Source organism: Haemorhous mexicanus, chromosome 9 (assembly GCF_027477595.1).
Source record: "Haemorhous mexicanus isolate bHaeMex1 chromosome 9, bHaeMex1.pri, whole genome shotgun sequence".
Classification (NCBI taxonomy): domain Eukaryota; kingdom Metazoa; phylum Chordata; class Aves; order Passeriformes; family Fringillidae; genus Haemorhous; species Haemorhous mexicanus.
In genome coordinates, this window is record NC_082349.1 from 7776190 (window position 1) to 7799477 (window position 23288).

Consider the following 23288-nt stretch of genomic DNA (forward strand, 5'->3'; position numbering starts at 1 on the left):
TTTTTTTCCCCCTTGTTAATTTTATACTGAACTCATTAGTTTATTTACAGCACAAAATAAATCTAATTTGTATAGGGCAGATTTGGAGGGACTTTCTAAATTAGGGGAACACTTAGAGCCATGTCAGGAACTTCATTGATGCAAATGACAACACCTGCACTCTGAGTAAAAGAACTGGTCTCAAATACTGAGAGATTATGTATTATTTTAGGACATACCATAGAGCTGCTGTTTCCAGAGCATATCTGTGTTTCTGCTTTGCCTACCCAGTGTTTGAAGCAGCAGGCAAACAGTTAAGCAGTGGAACCAGCAGCAAAGTGCTCCAGAAATTAGCTGGTCTAAGACTGGGAGGACGAATTAAAAAGCAGTGCAAGATGCAATTTTAAAGTTATCCTGCTCAAGCTCTTGCATTGGAGGCATTAGCCATGAGGCAGATCACAACAGCTGGGAGCAAGATAATAAAATGAATGCAGGATCTGCCACGGGCACGTGGGAGACGCTCGCCGTGTGGCTTGGTCATGTCCTGATAGACACGAGCTTTGGGAGACAGTTCTACATGAAATGGAGTCAATAATCAAATCTGAAGTACCAAGGAACACAACTTGATGTTTCCTTAGAGAGGCCACAAGTTTGCAGCAGATGAATAAAGAGAGGCTGTGGTAGATACAAATTTGTCTTTAGGCAAAAAGGAAAGAAAAAAGACTTGAAAAGTGGAAGCGGGGAGAAAATGTTGCACTGTTTCCAGACTGGAAAGAAATAGTAATGCCTACATCAGAAAGTTAATTAATTGTTGTTACATTGATAAATATGTGATATACCACATCAAAGACTAGCTAAATGATATTTGGAAATTAATTTGGATTCCTATTAAACAGAGCTCAGAGGAGCTTCCCAAATGAATAACTTGTTTGTTAAGCACTGCTTCCTTCTGTTTATAAAGTCTTTTCAAGTAAAAACAAGTATTTTCGACTGTTCTTGTTGTTTTAGATGAACTACGAGATTCATCTCTTACCAGATATTCCTGACACATCCAAATACTGCAAATTGCAATGCCTTACTTAGGATCTTATAAAAATTAGGTATTGCTTACCTCTTTTCTCTGTGGGGATGACATAGAGAAGTTATCTAAAAAGTCCCAACCCCCAAATTTAATATTGACAGTATGCTCCTTTTCTCTAGTGCTAAATATGATTAAAAGAAAATGCAAATGTGACACATTAACTATATAAATACAGGTTCAGATTCTGAGCTCTTAAGAAAGTTTTTCTACAGTAAGAACGTTGTTTTTCAGGGAACTGTGCCAAAACACAGTAAAACTCATGACAGTTTCTGCTTTTATTAAATTAAAAACTCATTCCTCTCATTCTGCTCTTCTGCCAGTTTTATCCTGGTGTAATTCCACCTACACGTCTGGAAGTACTTCTGGTTTTTATTAATGTCTATGAGTTCAAAAGAAGATAGGATTTAGTAGAGCCAAGTGCAGAGAGTTTACATGCAGACAAAAAGGAGAGAGAGAGAAATCTGACACAATATGCTGTAGAGTGGGATGGCAGCAACTTTCTGAGTTGTCTGTGGAATTGTAGTTGTTTAAAATGTCCAGAAAAAAAAATCCATCTGGTTATCTGGTTTCTGTACAAGCAGAGAAGTGGCTACCACAACAAGGAGGTGGCTTCTGCACCCCAGCAAGCACCCAGGGCAGCAGAGATGGAGCTGTGGAGCTGCACTTGGGTGTTTGAGCTCCCAGAGAGCTGATGGGTGGGTTGTGTCAGCCCAAGGAGCAAAGCAGCTCCTGCTTGTTTAGATACCCCTAGGAATTTTTACAAAAGAAGGTTACATTCATTTTGTACCCTTTGGTTCATAGGAAAATATTTATTCATCAGGTTTGGAAATGAATTTCATCCTCTGGTTTCATCCCCTCTCTTTTTTAAGCATTTCACCTCTCTCAGTTTTATTTTCCTTTCTCTTTGCCTATTAAACCTGTGTTTTGGGTCTTCAGATTCTTAGATTTTTTTTTTTTTTTTTTTTTTTTTTTGGTCAGAGGATAGCATTACTGGAGGGAATCTCTTGTTTGCATAGGTGTGTTTAAAAGATTAATGCTGAACAGACATTCTTGTAATAGGCATGGGATCAATGAAAGCTCTTCTTTTCTCAAGAAGCTTTAAGGCTTAGCAGCAAGGTTGAATTTTTTGTTTGTTTGTTTTAACGATAGAAGAAGTTGCATCTCTACCTGGGCTCCTATATTTGTATGATCTTCTACAGAATTCCTGAGCAAGAATTTACCCAACTCATCCCAAGCTTAGCTTGAGATGACACAGTTCTCTTCCTGCATGTATCAGTAGCCAAAGGTTTCTAGGTGATCTTTGCAGCAGGCAACCTACCTGATTTCCTCCTTCTCCTTCTTGTGCCACTTCCAGCTTTCTAATTTCTTTTTCAAATTTTCAGTTTTAGTGCTCACTCTGTCAACAGCCTCCTGAGTTTCAGTGGGGCCTCACAAAGAATTTGGATACTACTCTGTGGGGCTGTGAGCAGCAGAATCCAAGTCAGGGCTGTGTCCTGGGAGGGATCTCAGGGTCAGGGCAGGAAGGAGAAGCCAAGGTGCATCCGTGCTCCAATGCCTACAGGTTTTGATGGCCAATAATCCTTTTAACTTGTTGATTTGGTTGGCTAACTTTTGTATAGGCAATTGCAGGAGGGGAAGAGACAGGCCCTGGGTTAGTGGAACAATGACATTGATGCTTTAAATCCCTTAAGCACAAACCTAATGGCCATTGATTACAATGCTCTGAAGAGCCCTGCTGAGTCAGAGCCTGAGTGAGGACGAGCTGAAGGTCCAGTTTGGTGGTGCAGTGTGTGAATCACCCTCAGCTGCTGACCCTCAGCCCAAGCTCCAAAGAGAAGGGAACCTCCAAGGTCAGGCAAGGCTGTTCCAGGGCCAGCCTGCCAAGCTGGGGAAAGGCAAAGGATGCAGTGGAGCTAAGAAGGCTGAATGGCCAGAACTGTTCCAGTTGATATTTTGCTGGTCACATTATTTCTGAAAGGTGCCATTGCTGCAGGCTCTCCTCAGGAGAGGGTTTGCTTTGTTTCCCCCATGAGCACAACGTTTAACTACTTCAGCCACAGAATACAACCCTAATTCTGCAGCTGATCCGAGGAGAGTTTACAGCCCTGCTAAGTCTGTGTCTGTTTTGTGTGTGTGTGTGCAGGTGCTCCCTGCTGGGGTTTGATCTGAACCGGCACTGGGCCAATCCCTCTCCGTGGGCTCACCCCACCCTGCACGGAGTGAAGGAGCTCATCATCGACATGTACAACAACCCGGTGAGTGGGGACAGAGCTGCTGAGCCCCCCTTGTGCTGGGGGAGCCACCCCCCAGGGCAGGAGATCAGGGAACAGTTGGGCTTCTGCCACGGGAAGCACCAGAAGTGGAGAAAGCGCGTGGAATGAAGTTCAGCTCAGATGAACTATGGAATAATTCTGAAAGCAGGGCCTGAATTCAGCCGAGCTGCTCTCGTGCTCTGAGCTGGATTCAAAACAGCAGGCCCCCCAAATTGAATTAAGGAATGGCAGCAATGCTTGATCCAGGGCTCTGGCAGTGGTGGCTGTGTGGTGTGCAGGGCAGGAGGGGGAGAATATTTGCAAATATTATATAAAGACACATGAACACACTCATGCTCACTCAGAGAAGCAGAGGTGTTCTTGAAGGTGAAATCTTAGCTAATCAGAGGAGATGGATTGAGGAGAATATGGAGAAGAGGAGTGGGAGGGAGGCAGACAGCTATTGAATGTTTGACATCAAAGAGCAGAAGGATTATTGAACGTGGCACCTAAGAAAAACTGCTGGGAAAAAAAGTGGAGATGGGTAGGAAAAAATCACTACCAAAAAATAAGAAGAGATTTTATAGATTATTATTTTTTTCATTATAGGATTCCTGGTATTTCTCTTTTCTTTTTGCTTCTCACAATGGAGAGGGAATTTGAATCTTTAAGTCCCTGAAGTTTTGCTAATGTTTCCTTTTGTTTTTTCTTTCTTTTCTTTTTGTTTCTGTGAAAAAAGACCTGGCTAGCCTCGCTAATAAAGAGAGAGGATTCTTACCCCCGGCTACATCATGTATAGGATAAGACCTCCTTTAATTCAACTTCTGGTTTTCCCAATACATCTTTAATTAAACTTTTTATCTTCCAGTAATACCTGTACAGAGGAGTTTTTAGCTACAAGGAGGATAGGGTAATAGATAAGATCGTTACATATGGACTGGAATCCAATTGTGTGAAAAATATTTTCTTAGACCACTAATTGTTTGGCACAAAATTTGTCTTTCTGTTCAGTTTCTGCAGCACCTTGCCTTGTGCACTGTACTTCAGACCAAGGCTCCTAAGCTCTATTAAAGTGATGATGATAATGATGGAAAGGCACAGAAAGGAGCTTTGGAGCCAGCCTGGTCTTTCCTCTGTTTTCTATCCCGAAAAGCAAGACAATTTTTGTTCTAGATAATGGAGTGAGCATGCAGATTGCTTTAAGAAGAAGTTTTTCCCCAAGAAAGAAGAGGTCTTTAAACATTACAAGAAAGTTGGGTGTAGGGAAGTGCTTGTAGCCAGTAAAGCAACAAATCCTGGCACTATTAAAAGTTACTGTCAGTAAAGTAAAGCTATTCTTGGAGGTGGGGGGAAGTTCTTTTCAGCTTCATCCCATTCTGAGGAATCGTTGAAAATTCTGGTAGCTTACAGCTGTCCTATGTCTGAAGAATGAATTAATTTGCTTTGGTGGCTAAAATGGAAAATCAAAAGAACTGTTTGGTGAGAGCTGATCTGAAATGGAAATGGTTTTTTTTTCCTCCATCTTTCTGTCTCCCATTCTCCCCAGTGATCAACCTGAGATGAACCAGTTCCAGTTCATTTCTTTCTGAGGGAAAGAAAAGGGAACCTTTTAAACATTTAATTTTCAAGGTTATTTAATTTTTTAAAAGGTATTTTTTTAGATTTTTTTTTATTAAAGTAGCAGCAAAGTTCAGGTTGCTCTTCAGAATTCCATTTCTTAGTGAATTAGCTGCCCACCAAAAAAACTTTCTTGTCTGGCCTTGTCAACACCAGCCTCTCTAGCAGTTTCAGGGATGCTCAATAATGCAGTATAAGGGATTACTGTTATTTTCAGGAAATACCAGATTCTTAGTCCCTCTGATCACAGTTATATTGGTATGAAAAGACCATATCCAAAGTGCTGGGACAAAATGGGGAGACAAGCCAGGTGCCATGGGACTGCCCATGCACCATCCTGCTTTAGCAGTGACTGCTCTTATTAAGTTATGACAGAGTGCCAGAATAAAACCTGCTTTGAATCCCTTCAGGCAGCTAAAAATTTTAGGTGCTTTTCAGGGGTAGAATGTTACTTTCAGATGACTAATACATGATAGATGGCTGGCTGCACGCACAGGTGACCTGCTGCAGGAGAGTTGGTGTCAAACTGTGTCACATCAGGCATTTCACATTTGAACACATCTGTCCTGCCACCCTCTCCTCATTTAAAGTCTTCCCCCACTGGGGAAAAGGAAATGAAATGCAAAACCCAATTCCCTGAGAAATTATGTAATAAAGAAATAACCTTCAGCCCTCCCACTGCAGACAAGATCTGCTGTGAAGGGCTGTCCACAGAAAACTGGATTTTTTAAAGCAAGGGGAAGTTTGGCTTCATGTTGCCATTGCAGAGCAGCTCAGTGCAGGACTTTTAGATGTATTCATTCCCTTAAATCACTTAAGGAAAATTAGCTGCCATAAGACCATAAAACCATGTTTTAAATATTGCTGCATAGGAGGATTTTTTCCTCTGCTCTGCAGTATGGGAGATAAGCTCTTTCCTTTGAAAAAAAAGTTCATTCTGGAGCAAGGAGGATGAGTGACACAGAAATAAGTGAAGTGGGTATGAGGCACACGCACAATGCCACAGCCACACTGATTCCAGCACTGAGTGTTCCAAGGCTGAGTGTTTGCTGTAGTTATTGTATAAAAATAATCCAAAGCACTTGTGGTTCACTGTTCTTCTGGGTTTTACGAAGTGTGCTTATTTTATTTTATTTTATTTTTAAAGTGTTTCAGATTCCATAAGGACCATATTGCCCTTAGGAGGAAATGGATGGGTCAAGAAATGAGAGAACAATAGGAAGCTTTTGATCTCCTTGCCACTGATTTTGACACAGTAACTCTGATGATCAGTGCCATTATGTTGACCTACACATGTAGGGGGATACAGAATGGGTAAATGAAGGTGGTATGGAAGGTAATCTTATCCCCCAATGAGTTGCAGCTGGACCAATTAGTACAGATTAGAAGCAGGCCTGATCTTAACTAGCCACACCTGTAGCCAATTAGAACAAGGGGTATAAAAGTGTGGGTTGGTGGGATCTGGAGTCAGATGGCTGCTGCAAGGACCAGGAACAGTCAGTGCTTAGAGGAGCTGCCTGTGAGAAACATCGAGGAAGTCGGAAGCTCTGGGGATATGAAATCCTTGCACTGTAATGATGTTAGAACTTGTGCTATCTAAGACAACATACATGGAGTGTGGGGATATTCTCAGCTGTTTCTAGTGGTATCAGTCTTGCAGCTGAGACTGAAGTGACAGTCTCCTCTAGATCATGTGCTGCTGGCTGGGGATATTTCAGTTCCTTTGCCTGCCCATACACGAGCCAGCAATATCTTCACAGCACTCCACCAGATGATGCCTGTTGATGGTTTCCCTGTGTGTGCTGGAGCAGGTAGCAGAATTATGTCAGAACATTAATGTATTGTTTAAACTAACTCAGCTGGCTCTAGTTTGCAGTTTGCTAAAGCATGTTCATGTGAGCCATTCCAGCACCCTTTAAAAAGAGGTTTAATGAGTGCACTCAGGTCCTGTGCTCAGTGTCAGCTCACCCCCTCGACATGAGCATTGTGATATGGCCTTTCCTCCCAGGGGGTAGTGTTATTCTCCCTTCTAGACCTCTCCCTCACCCAGTTCTCTAAAGGAAAACTCCCACATAATAAGCAGCTACTCAGTGTTTTACCTTCAGTGTTCACTGTGCAGCCTTCTCCTGTGTTTTCTCTGCCCTGTGCAGATCCTGCTCTGAAGATAGAACTGTTCATCTCCTCCTAGGCTCTTTTGTTCTGCTCATTGCTATGCCCTGGGAGCACTGCAGAACTGTGGATTGTTTTGGGGGGGAAGCCCTGTGAGAGACAAATGTTTCATCCTTGTGTGGACAGGAAACAGTTTTGATCACACCTACTCATTTGTGATGGATGGTTTAAGGTGCCTGGAATCACATTTGTTTCATGTCATTCAGCAATGACTGATACCTTCACTGCCTTGTATCTACCCTTGCTTCTGCAAGGGAGATTGGGATTGACTATTTCTGTCATTTGGTTCTCCTAGGAGACAAGGAATAGGCTGTGGCTGACCATTTGGGACTAATCTGTTTCAAGTCATTTGCTCCTCCCAAGTGAAAATGCAGACATGGCATTCAGGGCTCCCAGGCACTCTCACTGCAGCACTGGACTTTCTGTTCTTTCTTCTGTGTTTCTTCTGTTCTGCCTGTTTTCCACCTCATGTTGAAACAAAGCTGGAGTCCTACAAGCAAATGATTCCTTTGCTGGATGCTGTTCACTTTGTGCCCAGTGAGCCAGAGACCCATCCAAAACTAAAAAATACCCACTTTCCACTTAAGAGTTGTGCTCTTTAAATAGCATCTCTTATGACATGTACACACGTACTAAAATTTAAATTATCTCTGCAAAACTGAATTTTCTGTATTCATTCCTGATTTTGGAGTGCTTGATGTTGCAGCCCTTGCAAACTTTTAGTACTATTCTAGGTGAAATTTTTCAATGCAAAATGAAAGCCCCAGCATGCTAAACTCTGAGTCACCTGCTGGGCTGGAACCTTTAGATCCACCACACAGACATCTGCCACAAGGGCTGATGAATTAGCTGAGAGAGGATGGCAATCTGCAATTGCTGTGGACAGGAAAGAGGGAGGGAAGGAGCCTGTGGGCTTTGGGGGTATCTGCTGACAGCAGCTTTAGGAACAAGGCAGGATGAGTAAACACAATACTGTAGGCACGGGGAGGGTTGCTATTTAAGGGCGAATGGCACTTTTTATGTTTTTGAGGATTTTTTTTTTTTTTTTTAAGATCCTGTGCACAGGCTCATATTTGAACAAAATCATTACTTTCCAATCTTCCTGTCTCTGAGGAGCCCCAGCTTTTGATCCAGGTAGGCTTGAGTGGGCAAGCAGTACAGGGGAATTAGCCTGGTAAGTCAATGTAACTGGATTCTTCAGCAGGTGATGGTGTTCCTCTTCAGAAAGAGAATATATTTGCTTTCTTCCAAAGTTATTGAACATACAGTCCTCTGGGTCTTTGTTATCACCTCTCCCCAGGCCCTTCTTTAGAGGCTGATGGGTGTCCTCCTAGGGCTGAATATCCTCAGAATATCCTGCTGCAGGAAGACAGCAGAGAGAGCTTGTTTTAGGGAGAAAGGCCTGATCTCTGAGCTCCAGCTTGTGTCTGATAAGCCCTGATAACAGAAAACAGGTGAGGGTGAAGGTTGAGTGCTCTGTGAAGCAGTGAGCTCCCAGATGAAGGGAACCACGTTGTCTCCCTCCTCTGTGACTCCTCAGAGCTGCCTGTCCTGTCCAGCCCAGCCAGGGGGCTTCTCTAGGTTTCCCCACTGCCAAGGAGTACAATCTCTTCCCTGTGGCTGTGCTCACAGACTTCCTTTCCATGTCCTGTTTCTGCCATTCTGGTTCTGTGTTTGCAGTGCTGTCAGAAGGTTCAGCAGGTGTTTTTACCCTCCAGACCACTTCCCAGCTCTTTCCAAGATGCAGTTTGGGTGTTAGTGCTCGAGGATGGGCTCCATCAGTGCCCATCTTTGTGCTGCTGTTTCAGACACCATTTAAGCCACCCACTGCCAATGCTGTTGTTCAGCCTACATCTTTTCTAGGCCTCCAGCAGCACCATTTGGAGTGTACTGTCAAGGAAAGGAGTTGTGATTGTGCAGGAGCCATGGTGTTGTGGGACTGCTCCACGTGCAGCACATCCAACCCCCCCACTTTCCCTGTTATCCTCAACTTTTGCAGTGAAACAAATCAGGATTTTTGTTTGTTCCCTCATCCCTGCAATATTTTAAGAGAGGCATTCTGCTTTTATGGAAAACTAAGTCACAAAATACAGACTTGGAATCCTGAACTGATACTTTGCAGGTTGCAACTATCCCCAATGGCAGCATTGCTTTTGTGACCTCACATCCTCTCTGCCTTGGGCAGTGCCCCATTCTTCACCAGACAGTTCCCCATTTAGGAAAATGCAGCTGGTCTCCAAGATGTGTGTGCTTTGCTGGAGAGGGACATAAATTTATTTTTGTCAGTCCTGTAAAGTGTGTCAATCTTAGAGGCTCTGCTTCCACTCATCTCCTGAAATGATGTTGTTAGTATTACCATCAATGTGATGCTGGATATTTGACAAGTAAAGTACAACAACAGATTTTGCAAGGCTTTCACATCAAAACTGTACATTTAGGCTTCTTATGCTATAAACCCTCAAGTAGCATTTTCTAATCTAACATTTGAATGACTGCAAGCAATTGTTTTTTCTTCAAAAACTCTTCCCTCATCATCTCCCCTGCTCCTGTTATAAATCGGAGCAGCAAACTGGAAAATATTTTACTGAAAAATTATAAGCTCATTCTCATTCTAGCTGAAGCCAGTTTGGATGTCAATAAATGTTTGGAAAGGCTGTGGGTTGGGGTTTGGTGTTGCTCAGAACTCACTTGGAGCCAAACAGATCAGCTGAGGTCTGCATCATCTGGTGTGGGGAGTCATAGCAGATTAGCATAGGGTAATGAGCCCTGTAACATCACACACTACCTGGCTCCATTTTGCTGTTAGCAGAGCTCTTACACTTCTTTCCCCTGCTAAACAACTCAGTAGCAGTGAATAATCATTTTTAACTCAATCTTGAATTTTACCAACCCACTAGGAAGTGATACTCAGAGAGTCCCTCAGACATCCTGGGCTGTCATTTGTGCCTGATAGTTTTCACTCCAATATCAAAACAGCCATTGCCAGGCATCATCTTTTGCCAACAATCCTTGGGATAATATAGTACATGTTATTCTGAGTTCTTCTTAGGCAGAATGGCCGATGTGCTGCCTTATTTCTCTCCTCCTGAAACTAGAGGAGGGATCCCTCTGCTCATGCAGTGTGTTCAGCTGTGGTAGCCCCATGGCCACTGCTATGGCAATGCTCGGGTTTGTGCCACCTTGCTGGTGCTGCAGGAGTGCCCTGAATCACTTCTCTCTTGCAAGTCCCTGTTAAATGAAGTGCAGCTTTTCAGTATTTTGAAAATACCCCTCTTATTTCAGCTCTTTGTTGAGCAGTAGCAAGGACAACCTTTCTCTGTGCTGTAATTTTGCAGTCTGATGTACCCACCAAAAGCTTGTGGATTTTGACTATTTCACACCTTCTTGTTGGACCAACATAATCAGTTACTAATGCTCTAGCTAACATTCTACTTCATTTAGGCTGTATAAAAGTATTCCCATTAAAATCTGCTCATTGTTAAATAAGGATAAATTTGGGATCTGCTGACAGAAGCCAAGGTGGTGTGCATGATCACTTTGTTGGCTAGGGCATTTTTCTGGTAAGCAATCTTATCTGTGAGAGTTCAGAAGATCTCCTCAGTTCCTTTCATGCAATTTTAACAATTCTGCTTCCTGGACTAAACATTCTCTCCTGATCTAGGAATATGTTCTGTGTTTATACCTGGTGAAACAGCTTCTGATCTTAGCAACTTTCTTCCCACAGCCCTTTAAACACACACAGTATTCAAAGAAACTTGCAAATAGCAGAGCTGGTTTTACACTAGAACAGGTTATTTGCAGGAGATGCTGAATCTTTGCCACTGGAGGGTTTTATGACAGGTATTTATTGAAAAAAGGTTTAGATAGAGTTAATTCCAGTTTCAGGCAGTTGAATACACTCAATAAACTCTACAGATTTCCTTCTCATCTCCAATTAATCTATGATTTCTGTCCCTTCCCTTTGATTTGTTTTCAACATGTAAATCTGCATAAATATAAATGTATATATATAAAGTGAAAAGATAATTTCTCTGGTAACTTTTAGGAATCATTAACACTGTTAGATGAATTTCCACCTGTAACTGTGAACTCCTTGTTAAAGTGATAGTCAAGGAAGGGAGTGCTGTTCAGGCCAACCAATACTAATAGTCTTATTTTTTGCTGAGTAAAATTTATATTTTGAAATTAGAAATCACATTTCATCTAAACTAGACAGGATTTTTGGCTGGTTTTGTTTTGTTTTGATCACACTTGCTTGTTCACAGTCTAGTTCTGGATGATGCTCCACTGTATTTTTGTCAAATACTCCAGAGTCTCCAGGAAACAAGTCTGAAATGTGTCTACAGCTACCAAATTTCTCTCTGTTTGTACTCAGTCATTGTGCTAATCATTTCCTAGTGGTAATCTCTGACACAGGTTGTGGTTCCTTTGGTTGACTAGGGTTTTTTTTGCTATCCCTTTTGGTAATGCTTTTATCTAGAATAGAAACAGTTTCAGGTAAAACCAATAACACAAAAAACAATGAAATGTTGTAATCCCAGTGACTAAAATTTTATTTTTTTTCAAGACAGTAACAGCCAGTTCTCATTTGTACCTGACACTTCTAAGCTGTTCTCCATGATACCCAGACACCTGCATGAAGCACTGCAGACAGATTAGTGTGTGGTTCACTGTAACATCTCTAGATATTAGATATCTCCCTTTACTCAGCTCTGATATTCTCACAGGTTGTGCTAATTCCTGCATACTGCAATGTGGGGTGTCTGCTCTAAACATCTGAACCAGTTTTGGGTTTTTTTCAGGAGTTTGCCACTCTGAGGAATCTCTCAGCTGCTGCTATTTGTTTGGGGCAGGCATGTTAGTTATGACCTCCACTTTGCAGTGATCTACTGTACACCTTATCTTTTCTTCCAGGTGTTTTACTGCTATTACATGGAACTTATGGTACTGCTTTCTTAGTTTTAGCTCAGCATCTCAGTCTCTTTCCATGGCTCTTTAGGGCCTTTAGTCAAACTCCTCTCTCTTTTACCTTGGATCAAAATATTATCCATCAAAGCTTTACTATCCTCTCTACCATCAAAACATGGTTGTATTTTCCTGGGATGTGCCTGGGGGGCTGAACACAACTCAAATATCCCTCTGAGGAAATAGTGTCTCCTAAAATAGTTTTTTGAAGACGTAGAGACATGTTCTCTATTTTTCTGGGGGCATCTGCCAGCACCCTGCTGATGAATCAGAGCCATCTCTTCAAAGAATTTACCCCTTGCCAATGGAGGAAAACATTCCCTTTATATAATACATGTATTTTTTTCTTGGACTGGGTTTACAAGAGGGGTTCAGCATGGATTCTTTTCTCCCTCATTTGCATCTTCTTCCTGCTTATACATTCTGTAATTCTTATGGATGTGATGTTATTGAATTCCTCTTATCATCTGCATTGTGGAGAGAGGGTTTTGGATTTTTTAATTTTAAGTAACATTAATCAGGGAGTGGCTGACATGTTCAGTGCTGCATTGAGAGTTTCCTCGAGTCTGGGAGATATCATTAAGCTCCTCCTCAGTAATTCTGGTTTCATGTTTCTCCTCCCCTTCTCAGTTTTTCAGTGAGACATGGGAGTTTGAGAGATTTTTTTTTAACCACTTATGAAAAACTCCCCCTTCGTGTCTGCTCCTTCCCCAAGTGCTTCTATAAAGTGGGTCAGAGTCAAGGTCACTGACAAGTCTGCTTCAGTGCTTGCATTTGAACTGCTGAGCACTGAGGAGAATGAGCTCCTGCACAATGCAGCACTCAATTCCAGCTGCCTCTTGCCAGAGCTTCTTAGAGTCAGGGCTTCTCACAGGATGCAAGTGGAAATGCCTGGAATGAGCTGATCCATTTTATTTTTCCCACTTCCAAAGGTGTTGGGACCATGACCTTTGTTCAGTTTTCCTGGGATTGCATTTGCCTTTTAAGACACAGGTGCAAAGTCACTGCCAGGGCTTTTTTATTTAATACAAAAGAGCTCTTAGTATTCAAAAATGATTTAGAGACAGCTGGCCAAGTGTTTGACCTAACTATGTCTGTTCATGCTATTCTACTGGTGTGAGATAGCAGTAATAGAGCCAGTGGACAATTAGCCCAGTGCGTGCAATGAAGATGGGTAAAGTGAAATGCTCATTTTAAATGAGAATATTGACATAATAGCATCTCAATCAGGCAGCACTGGAACAGCAGTGCCAAATTATACACTAATAGCAGAGGAAACCAAGCCAGCAGAGGAGTGACATTACAGTTCAAAGAAAGATCAGAAGCAAAAAAGAGAAAAGAAAAGAAGAAAAAGAAAAAGGCAGGGAGTGGAATTGTATCAACAAGTACTGAAAAATCCCACAATCTCTGTGCACTAAAATTTCATGCCACAATGGGATGGTAGCACTAAGCATCTTTACTGTCATGCTCAGAATTGCCACAGAAGCAATGAGGACTCAAAGAATGTAATGACAGAGCCTAATTAAGGGTCATGATTAAAGTTGATGTAGAAACCATATTTATAGACTTTAAAAATGACATCATCTGGAAGCAAGAAATTAAAGAACCTGAAAGAAAAGAGCAAATTTTTTTTAAAATTTATCCCTTAGTAAGGATTAAGTCTTGATTGAAGATGCACCTGTCATAGAAACATTCCATAATAATAAATATAAACATGCTCAAATTCATCATTCCTGGTGGAATATGAAAAGCAAGAAGACCTTAGAATGGCACATACTTCTGAAAGGGGACCAACATAAAATGGAAAAGAAATCTAAAAGCAGTAGCTAAAAGGGCAAAACAGAACAAAATAACAGTTTGGGGTGACATAGCAGCTACATAAAATCACCATTTTAGGACACATTTTTGCAGCTTTACCTTCAGAGAGTGGTGTTGCCCCTATTTAAAAAACTCTACAACTTTATAAAAAGGTTACATGAGAAATTAGCAAAGGGGATTATTAGACTGAAGAAGGTCATTAGCACTAAAGGACACCCTTTGAAGTCTTGCCCAAATGAACTAAGGGAAAAAAAAAAAAACTCCAGTACACTCTGGCAAGTTAAATGCAAACCCATAATAATAGCAGACAAAAACAGTTTTGAAGAATAACTTGCTAAAGGCATAAAAACTAATAATAAAAACTTTTTCAAACACATCAGAGGCAAGAAGCCTGCCTGAAGGTCTATAAGGTTGATAGATGATCAAGATGTAAAAGAAGTGCTCAAGGAAAATAAGGTCTTTCCAGAAAAGCTAAATGAGTTATTTTCTTTGGTGTTCACAGTGAGGAGCCTAAAGGGAATTCCCAAATTAGAGCTGCTCCTTATGTGGGGGGGACAAGCCAGATAACATGGATAACAGTGGTTTAATGGGAGTTTTCATTTTTGAAAGTGGAATTTATACATCTGCTAGCCTTTTTTGGGAGGTTTGATGAGCATGAAGATAAAGACAATCAGCCTGTTGCTTATTTTGAATTTCTGAAAAGCACTGGTTAATTTCTTACCAAATGATTTTAAAGAAGTGAAGAATCTGAATTGTCATGGATGATCCAAGCTTTTTGTGCTCATTTATGCTTTCAGTTGCATTGTTTCCTTAAACATCTTGTGCTGCCCACATCCAGGGATCTGTGTGGCTGCTCTTCCATGAGCATGTGCATGGCAATGAAAACAGCTCCTGCTGCTGTCCTCTGACACAGCCTCTTGTGCTATTCCCTGATTAAAGTAGAAGGGGTGGCTGTTTGATGGCTGGACTGGCACTATCAGGTTTGTGAACAATCACTAGTGTTTGTTCTGCCTAAAAAAGGGCTCTGTTCTGTCCTGTGTACCTCTGCATTCCTGTAATTCTTGGTGCTTGGGCACATCTGAATTTTAGTGGAGTTACTTTAAAAAAAAAAAAAAGAGGAAAAAGAAAAGTGAAACTGTGTTTTGATGGGAAATGTTTACATGCTATATATTTCCCTGGATAAAAGATCATTATCCTCAGGGGAGGCCATTACATTGTCTTTGTGAGAATCTGCAGAGGTGTAGGATAGGCCCACTGATTTCTTGGCATATGCCATTCCATAATAATAATAATCCCAGATAATCCTGCAGACAGGATTCTCCACTGCTTATTTTCAGTTTGTGCCTGGTTCATTGTGTCAACCAGAGCCCATACCTGAGAACAGGAATCCTGTGAGAAAAACAGAGCAACTGCCTCCCAGCTGAAAGGAAGGTAACTAATGGAGCCAGTGGGGATATTTAGGCAGATAGGTTTTAGTTACAGAGTGAGTGACTCGAGCTGAACGGATAATACTGTGTCCCTTCTGCAAAGTATAATAGATAGCCTTTATGATTTCAAGTTGCCAGAATCTTTTCCTTTTGCAAACTCATCCTATGAGGATTGTAACGAAGCAGAGCTGCTTCCAGAGTTGCTATTTTCCTTAAACCTGAAAAACTGCTCTTTTAGTTTCATAGGCATCAAAAAATGGCTTAATGTTGGTAGCATTACTAGCTGGCTTTTGCAGGCAGCAACCCTGCAATTTTGCATATGTTTTCTTGATCTAGAGCCCATTTTAAGCTGTTGAATGGGGTCTGTGTCTCTAATGTTCCCTAAGTGCAATTATTAAAAGAAATTGCTTATTTGAATCATTAATCAGTCTCTGGATGGCTGCAAGTTCTTATATTTCATGGCTGGTTTCCATGATGTATATGACCTATTCCTAGCATTGCTCAAGCTGCACTGGAACAAGACTTAATTCCTACTCTTGTTAAAGCTTTTTTACTGTCTTCCTTCACTAGTTTATGCTTAGAAACTCTCCCAAACCCAGAGGACCACTATATGCAAAGCTGCTGGAAAGGCTCCTCAGACAAGAAAACTGAATTAGTAGCTTAAATCTTTCAAGTTGGTGTTACACGACAGATCAATGTTTCCTATGTGGGTGCATTCAGTCATCTCTTCAGAATCTGATTACTATATGCCTTGTGAAAAATCCAATTAAAATTAATGTATTAATTAACAGAAGTTTAATTTTCTTCTTGTCAGGAGATACATCATGATGTTGGAATTTTACCACATCAAAGTTAGCAATAGTCCCCATCTTAAAAGTATTTTGAAAGCTTCTGCTTGCTGTCTTCTGCAGTGCTGACACCAGTGGATCAATAGGTTTTTAAAAGCAGACAGGAATCACCGTGATAATCTAGTCTGACTTACAAAATACTAAATATCATCCATCATGGTTTTCCTAAATGGGCATCAAAGTCTGAGCTTCCCCAACTTCTGGTGGTTTAGCTGTTAGAGAAAATGACTGATCTAAAAGAGCTTAGAGGATTTATCTCACAAGAGCATCTGGAATATCAAATCTTTCTCCAAATATCTTCAAAACTCCATTCCTGTGCTGGTAAGGTGGTTTTCTTTAAACGAATTATTTTCTTAAAAAAAAAAAAAAAGTCTTTTTCTCTTCAGTGCATCTACCTTCTGGGAAGTGACATATAGGAAACTGCAGTGTAGAGCTGGATTACTGAGCTGGGTCATTTTGGTGGCCTGAGCTGCAGAATCTGACCATACTTTGTGTGATAAATCTGCCTGAGCATGCTGAAAGCCAGGGATACTCCAACGTGTGAGCTGCCTCCTTCATTTCTGTGGGGCTTGTTTGTGTTCCAGGGTGACTCCTTTAGAGACAGTGCTGGTAATTATTTCTCAAGACATAGGAGGGATCATATTAAAAAGACTGATAATCCTTGATTCCCGTAAATGTATATCTGGGAGATTCAGAGAGCTGGTTGAGCATGAAAAAGCAAAATTTAAGTTAACACACACCATGGAGCATATGAGCAGGAAGGAAAAATCAGCAATGTGTTTGATATTGCTGTAAAGGGAGCTCAGCAAAATAATATGCGTGCCAAGCTTGCTCCCTCCTTCATCCAGGTGTCTGTGTCTGGTTTATAGACTCACAGGACACTTAGGTTTGGGAAGGACCTCCAGAGATCACCCAGCCCCCCTCCAAGGCAGGGTCACCTGGAGCAGGTTACACAGGAACAAGTCCAGGTGGGTTTGGAATGTCTCCAGAGAGGGAAATCCATAACCTCCCTGGTTAGCCTGTCCCAGTGCTCTGTCCTGCTCAGTGTGCAGAATTTCTTCTTTGTATTGAGGCTCACCCCACTGGCCCTCCTTGGCCACGAGGACACTGCCAGCTCATAGTCAAGGTGTAGACAACAGCCCTTTATATGTGTTCATGTATAGAATTTAATGGGGGTTTTTGGTAGTTTTGGTTGCTTTTGCCCAATTAACAGCACTGCATAATATGTAATGCTGCTAGAATTGTCATGTGATTTTGTTAAATACATTGCTTTAAATCTTTTTATTGATGGGCTGTCCCCTGAAAGTTCAATTTTCAACTGTGAGAATATCTTGCATATAGGTTTTGATTTTCAATAGCACCCTCTGAAATAGGATCCTGTCCTGTCTCATTATATCTTGAAGACAAACCTGTGAAGTTTAAATGCAAGTTAGGAATCAGTTTATGCCCTACTGAAATGTAGTCACCTCTGGAAAAGACCCCATCAGCAGAGCACTGTTTGAAGGCTGTTTACTTAGATGTGCATCAAGAAAAATCTATTTCTGTTCTGAGTCCAGCTATTCTATTGTTTTGTATTTTTTGGAAATAAACTGCCTTCATCTCAGTATTGGTCTTCTGCTAGGGAATTGGTGGTGGTTTATGGCTTCCCCCAAAAAGGGTTCACTGTAGAATTAAATCTCAGCAGGAGTAGATTTAATCCTCCCTGATGACTTGTAGTCTATGGAAGCATTATTGCCTGTGCTTGGTTGGTGAGTGTGCCCTTCAGGAACTGGATGTTCTCCTCTTGCTGCAGTTAACTCATGCAATAGAGACAGCCTTTTATTCTGTTTATGTCCCTTGATAATGGCTGTATTGATCTGGCCTGATGTAAGCAGAGGTTCACAGTTCACCCAATGTTGCTAAGGGTACCAGACTATTCCTGCCACCAGCAGACACATTCCATCATCCCTCAGCCACAGTGTGTGAAAGCTGGAGCAGCAGGATGCCACATGTTGGTGACTCAGGAAAATGGCATGTGTCAAAATCTGGCATATGTCACACTTGGATGCTGCTAAAATTAGAGTATATTGTTTGTCATTTTTGTTTTGACTGCCAGGCAATGCAGGAAGGTTTAAAGGTTAGCCCAATTTTCACTTGTTTGGAAACGTAAGTCACAGTGACAACGGTGTGCAAAACCACCTACGAATTCTGTTTTCAAATAACTGAGCATCCCTTTCTTTTAAAAAATTATCAAAGTAGCTGAAGCTGCCCTGAGCCAGGAGTAAGAAGGGTGAGGAAGGTAGGATGTTGTCCAGCCTGACAGCTCTGGGCAAATTACTTCATCATCTCCTTGCTTGTTCAGTTCAGCAAGGAATTTTCACTAGAAAGCAAAAACCAGGAGAAAAGGTTTTGATCCTGGGTTTTTACTTGCAGCAATTCCAAGCAGAGCTGCAGGAGTGGGAACTGCTGAATCTCCTCATACTGCTGGGGGGTTTGGCTCTTTGTTTACACAACAACTTAGGTCTGTCTACTTGATTTTCCTAGCACAAACCCCCAGTCGTCCCTGGAAATAAGAAATAATATTCCAGCTCTGCAATGATGAATATGTCTCACCATGACAGAATAGTTTGGCCTGTTTTAGTCTGTTTTAAAAGCCTGACACCATAGCTGGGAAGAGGTGGTGGTGAGAGAACAGGATTAGCTACGAGATCAGTAGGTTGGGTTTTTTCTCCCAGACTCCAAGGTGGAGGATAAATTAGCTGATTTAAAGTGAAAACTGTTTTCATCTTTTTTCCTTCTCCTTGAGAGCTGGAAAACGCTGTTTGCTTGATCCCATCTCATCCTGCTTGTAGTCTGTTAATTCCATTCTCCAAGTGGTGTGGTTACCCTCTAACAAGATTAGGGGAAGGGAGGGAGTAAATGCTCAGTTGTCCTCTGGAGACCCTTGGAAAGGGTGATTTGGAGTGGGCTGCCAGGAGAAGTGGTGCAACCAGCCCCTCCAACCCTCTTTACAGTTGTCATAGCAGTGGATTGCCCTCTGCAAAACCAAGTATTTAGCAGTTATTGTGTGTTAGTCAAACTAGATATAGCACTGTTGTATAAGGTGGGATTCTGGACAGAGTGTTGGCAAATGAATTTGTTGATTTCAGCAGTGTTGTAATAGGAAAGGGCAATGAAAATGGATATCATACCAGACATTGTGATTTTCTGTTATTAGTGAAAATAACTTCAAATGCAGTTTGCTAAATCCAAAACACTGAAATCCATCCAAGTGTAGCGTTATTTTAGTTTTCAGTCTTGTTTTGAGAGTGCCAGTATCTTTGACTGAGGTCAGTGGAAGCTGCAAATGATCACTGTGACTGCTTTTAGCCATGCAGATTGATTTATCACCCAAACCATTAATATCTGTGCACTGAGAGCAGTGGGAAAAGGGTGTGTGTATGTGTCTATACATACGTTGCACCTCTAGTAGGTTTTATGTGCTGTTTTCCTGTTGATTATGCATTTTGCAAAGGAATTTATCTGCATCTCTTCCCCGTGGAGTTCAGAAGTATGATTGGATCTAGTTGTGCTGCAGTTCAGGGAGAGGCTGGAGCATTTGAAATAAAGCTTGGGAGCCATTTACCAGGCTATTGCAAAAGCTGTGGTCTGCACTGGGTACCCAGGCCCAAAATGCCAGGGAGAAGCTGCCATCTGGCTTTGCAGGCTGGCCAGCATCAGAAGGGTCTGTGCTAATTGGAGCACAGCCCCTCAGTCAGCTGTGGGGAGCCATCCTGCAGGAACCTGGAGACTGACTGCAAGGGCTGAGAGGAATTTTCCCTCTCTGACTCGTGTGATGCAGGGCTGGATGGAGGGCACTGCCAGCTGCCACCCTCGTTCAGGAACCTGTAGAGAGAATAAATAAATGCACTTGGGCTCACTGGCTCTGTACCCCAGCTAATTTTGTTAATAACCAAGTCAATGTCCTCTTGAACCACTCTGGGACTTGATGGGGTATTTTAGGATTTTTATCCTTTGGACTGGAAATGACAGAACAGACTGCAGACAGAGCATATTGGATTGTCTCCTCCTAAGTGCAGATTTCACCTCACCATAGATTTCTTCAGCTCAGTAGAGCTGTTGTAGTAATGCACAGGTGAAGCTATTTCACTGTATGAAAGGCTGTCACTTTAATAAACAAAATAACTAGTTCTGGTAAGCAAGCAAGTAAATGTTGTTTAGATGTCTCTGAGCTTTATTATTTTAGTACCAGTAAATTCCATTTATTTTAACTTTCCTCTGCTTATCTGAACTGATTGTGTAGCCTAAGCTTTTCTCACAGTGCTACTCAGTCCTTTTGCATTAAAATTAAAGGAGAGGAGGAGGATGAGATACAAAAATTCAGAAGGCAAAGTGACTTATGTTTAAAAACTGAGAATGTGGAAAGAGCCAATTTGGCTGTAACAGTTTGACATCAGAAATTGTATTTGCAAAAGGAAGATATTTTTAAGATAATCTAATTTCTTCTCCCCATTCTCAATACCTTTAAAAATGCATCTGGTAATGGCTTTCAGAAACAGCTCTTGGACAGGATATGTATGAAAAACCTTGCTGAAATTTTGCTGAAGGTACAAAAGGACAAATATTCAGCCAGACAAATGGAGACAGAAGGGCACAGGGAGGATGTTAGCTTTCCCCTGAACTTCTTGTAGCAGTAAGCATTTTAAAGTAATTTTGAATAACCTCATGGAATATGAGTGAAAACAGCTTTACTGTACATTGGGCAATAACTGAGCAGGCTTGACATATTTTGTGAGTTGACACCCTTGAATGCAATAAAGTGCATGGATTGAATTTAGGAGCAAAATAAATAACACACAGGTTATTAAACTCCCTGTGTTATTCATGACCATCTTGCATTTAGCAAAACTTTCCTTTCTGAAGTCTGCTGCAAGCTGCCATGGGAAATCTGGTCTGTCCCAGGGGAGCAATGCAGGAGCCCAGGGAATGCCACAGCAGGCACATGGCTGGTTTTAGAGCACACAGAGCCTTGCTGAGGCATTAAGGTGGTGTGCTAAGAGCACAAAACCTTCTAAGAAACAGCTCATTACACTCAGGGGAGCTGCTGATTATTCTCATGGTATTCTAGGAGGGGGTGACCAGCCTTCCTCTACAATGTCCAGCCAAACGAGGAGGAATCTTGAGACAAAAAAACTCCACTTGTCTGTTTTTAAAAGTGTGTCAGGCAGAAAAATTAGTGACAAATTTTGCTTGAGGGGCTGCCTGGTGCCAAGTGGCCTCCAGGTATTCAGTCACCTGGCAGCAGCACTTCACTGCTTGAAGGGATCTTAGAGGTATGTGTGAGGGATAGATAAGGGTGCTTGGGAAGAAATGGCATTTATTCTGAATAAAGATGGATCTGCAGCCTCCCTACTGGCTGTAATCCTTGCAGTTCTGGGGTTATTTCAATCAGCCTTAGGAGATCTCCTCTTAAATCTGGCTGTCATTCAAATGGATTTGGCCACTGCAGTGGTGCCAGGGCCACAGCCAGCTGTGGAGCACTCTGCTGTCCCCACCACAGCATGTGAGGCAACAGCTTCTGTGTAAAGCTGTACCTACAGAGCCAAAGGGAGCAGGGAGGTGAGCCCAATTTGGTGGGAGTGGAGGGTGCAGTCCTGAGCCAAATAAAGCACGTTCCTTTGCTAGAAGTACTGGGCATGTCGTGGATGGCTGAGTCCATGCAAGGAAAAGTAATTACTGTTGTGGCCAAACCTGCCTGCTTTGTAATTTGGTCAGATTCTGTCTCCTTGTCAACTGTATGCAAACTCAAACCTTATAGCTGACACATTTGGGCAGATAGAACATTCCAGCTCCCCACTTTATCCTTTCTAATCAATCAGGGCTTCAGAAGTTAGTCCAAAGTTTCCTGTCCATCTCACTCTGGACCAGGTGCTGAGTTCACCCACCCAAAGGGCAGTTTGTAAGCCCTGACAGCAGGAAGAGTATCTCCTCCTCCTCCTTGTGAAGAGCATCCTTTGGCAAAGGAAGGAGCTGATCTCTCCTGCTGTAGGTGGTCCACAGGCTTGGAAATGTCTTTTCACTGGTGCAACAAATGTTTTGTTTTGTGCCAGGAACTGGCCTGTCCCTTTGGACATGGGATGAGCAGATGCCTAATTAGCCAATTATTTACCGTGGTTGAGATTGCTGAATTTTGATGAAAGAGGCTTTACTTTAATCACTGATTCATGACACAGATGCTCATATCATGCATTAGGCTGTTTAACCTTCCACAGATATAGTTGTCCCATGCACCCTTGTATAAATATCCTGGCAACTGCCCTCTCTTCCTGCATTCTCTGTGAGGAGGAAGTTTGGGAGCTCCCAAATTGGTCCTTCGTGCTGATAATGTGAATATTGAATGCAAGCAGCAGACACTCAATGTTACCAGGGCACTGGGTGGCTCAGGCATGTACTGATAGCTTTGAGGGAAGGAAGAGATCTCTGTGCTGAGGTGAAAAGGGCTTGCTCTGAATCCTGCCATGCTCTGTCAGCCTGGAAAGCTGAGCTGGGGCATCCCAGGGAGCAGATCTCTCAGGGGATCCCTCTATTATTTGGACAGGAGTGCAGCTGTAAACACAGGAGATCACTTAGATGGAGATGAGGTTGTTCCAGACTTCCTTTCTATGGCTCCCAGTGTGGCTGTGTCAGCAACCAACACCCTGACTTGTTTATTTTCTTCTCTGGAATGGGTCCTGGGGAGTCCTGGAGAAGGGGCAGTGCCTCTCTCATCACTGGCTTTGAGGAAGGTGGATTCCCATATGGAAATAGCTGCTCCCCATATTCTCTTTCTTCTTTTTGCCTTCACGTTTGGACTAACTGTACTTTGCTATCAGAAAGTCTGAGAATAAAATGTGAGATTTCCATGTCAGAGAGAAATTCATCTGTGGTGATGAGCAGGGCTGTGACCTTATGGGCTGGGCTGCTCCCTTCATTGCATCCATCAGGATGGTTTCACAGCTGGGGGGATCCTTCAAAACCATTCAAATCTGATGTATGCAGGTGCCAAACTTCTGTAGGAAGTGTAGCAGAACAATTCCCTGATGCTATCTGAAGGCCTGAAACTTTCAAAGGATCCTCTTCCTCAGCAATGCCAGGCTTCCCCAGGTATGATCCT

General features: G+C 42.1%; 1 protein-coding gene across 1 annotated transcript in view; it reads left to right on the forward strand.

Moving 5' to 3' along the window:
- Positions 1–23288, forward strand: part of AGBL4 (AGBL carboxypeptidase 4) — an 870267-nt gene that overhangs the window by 725974 nt on the left and 121005 nt on the right. The window contains exon 9 of the mRNA XM_059853862.1: positions 3204–3315. Coding sequence (XP_059709845.1) covers positions 3204–3315 — 112 coding nt within the window. The remainder of the gene's footprint in view (positions 1–3203; positions 3316–23288) is intronic.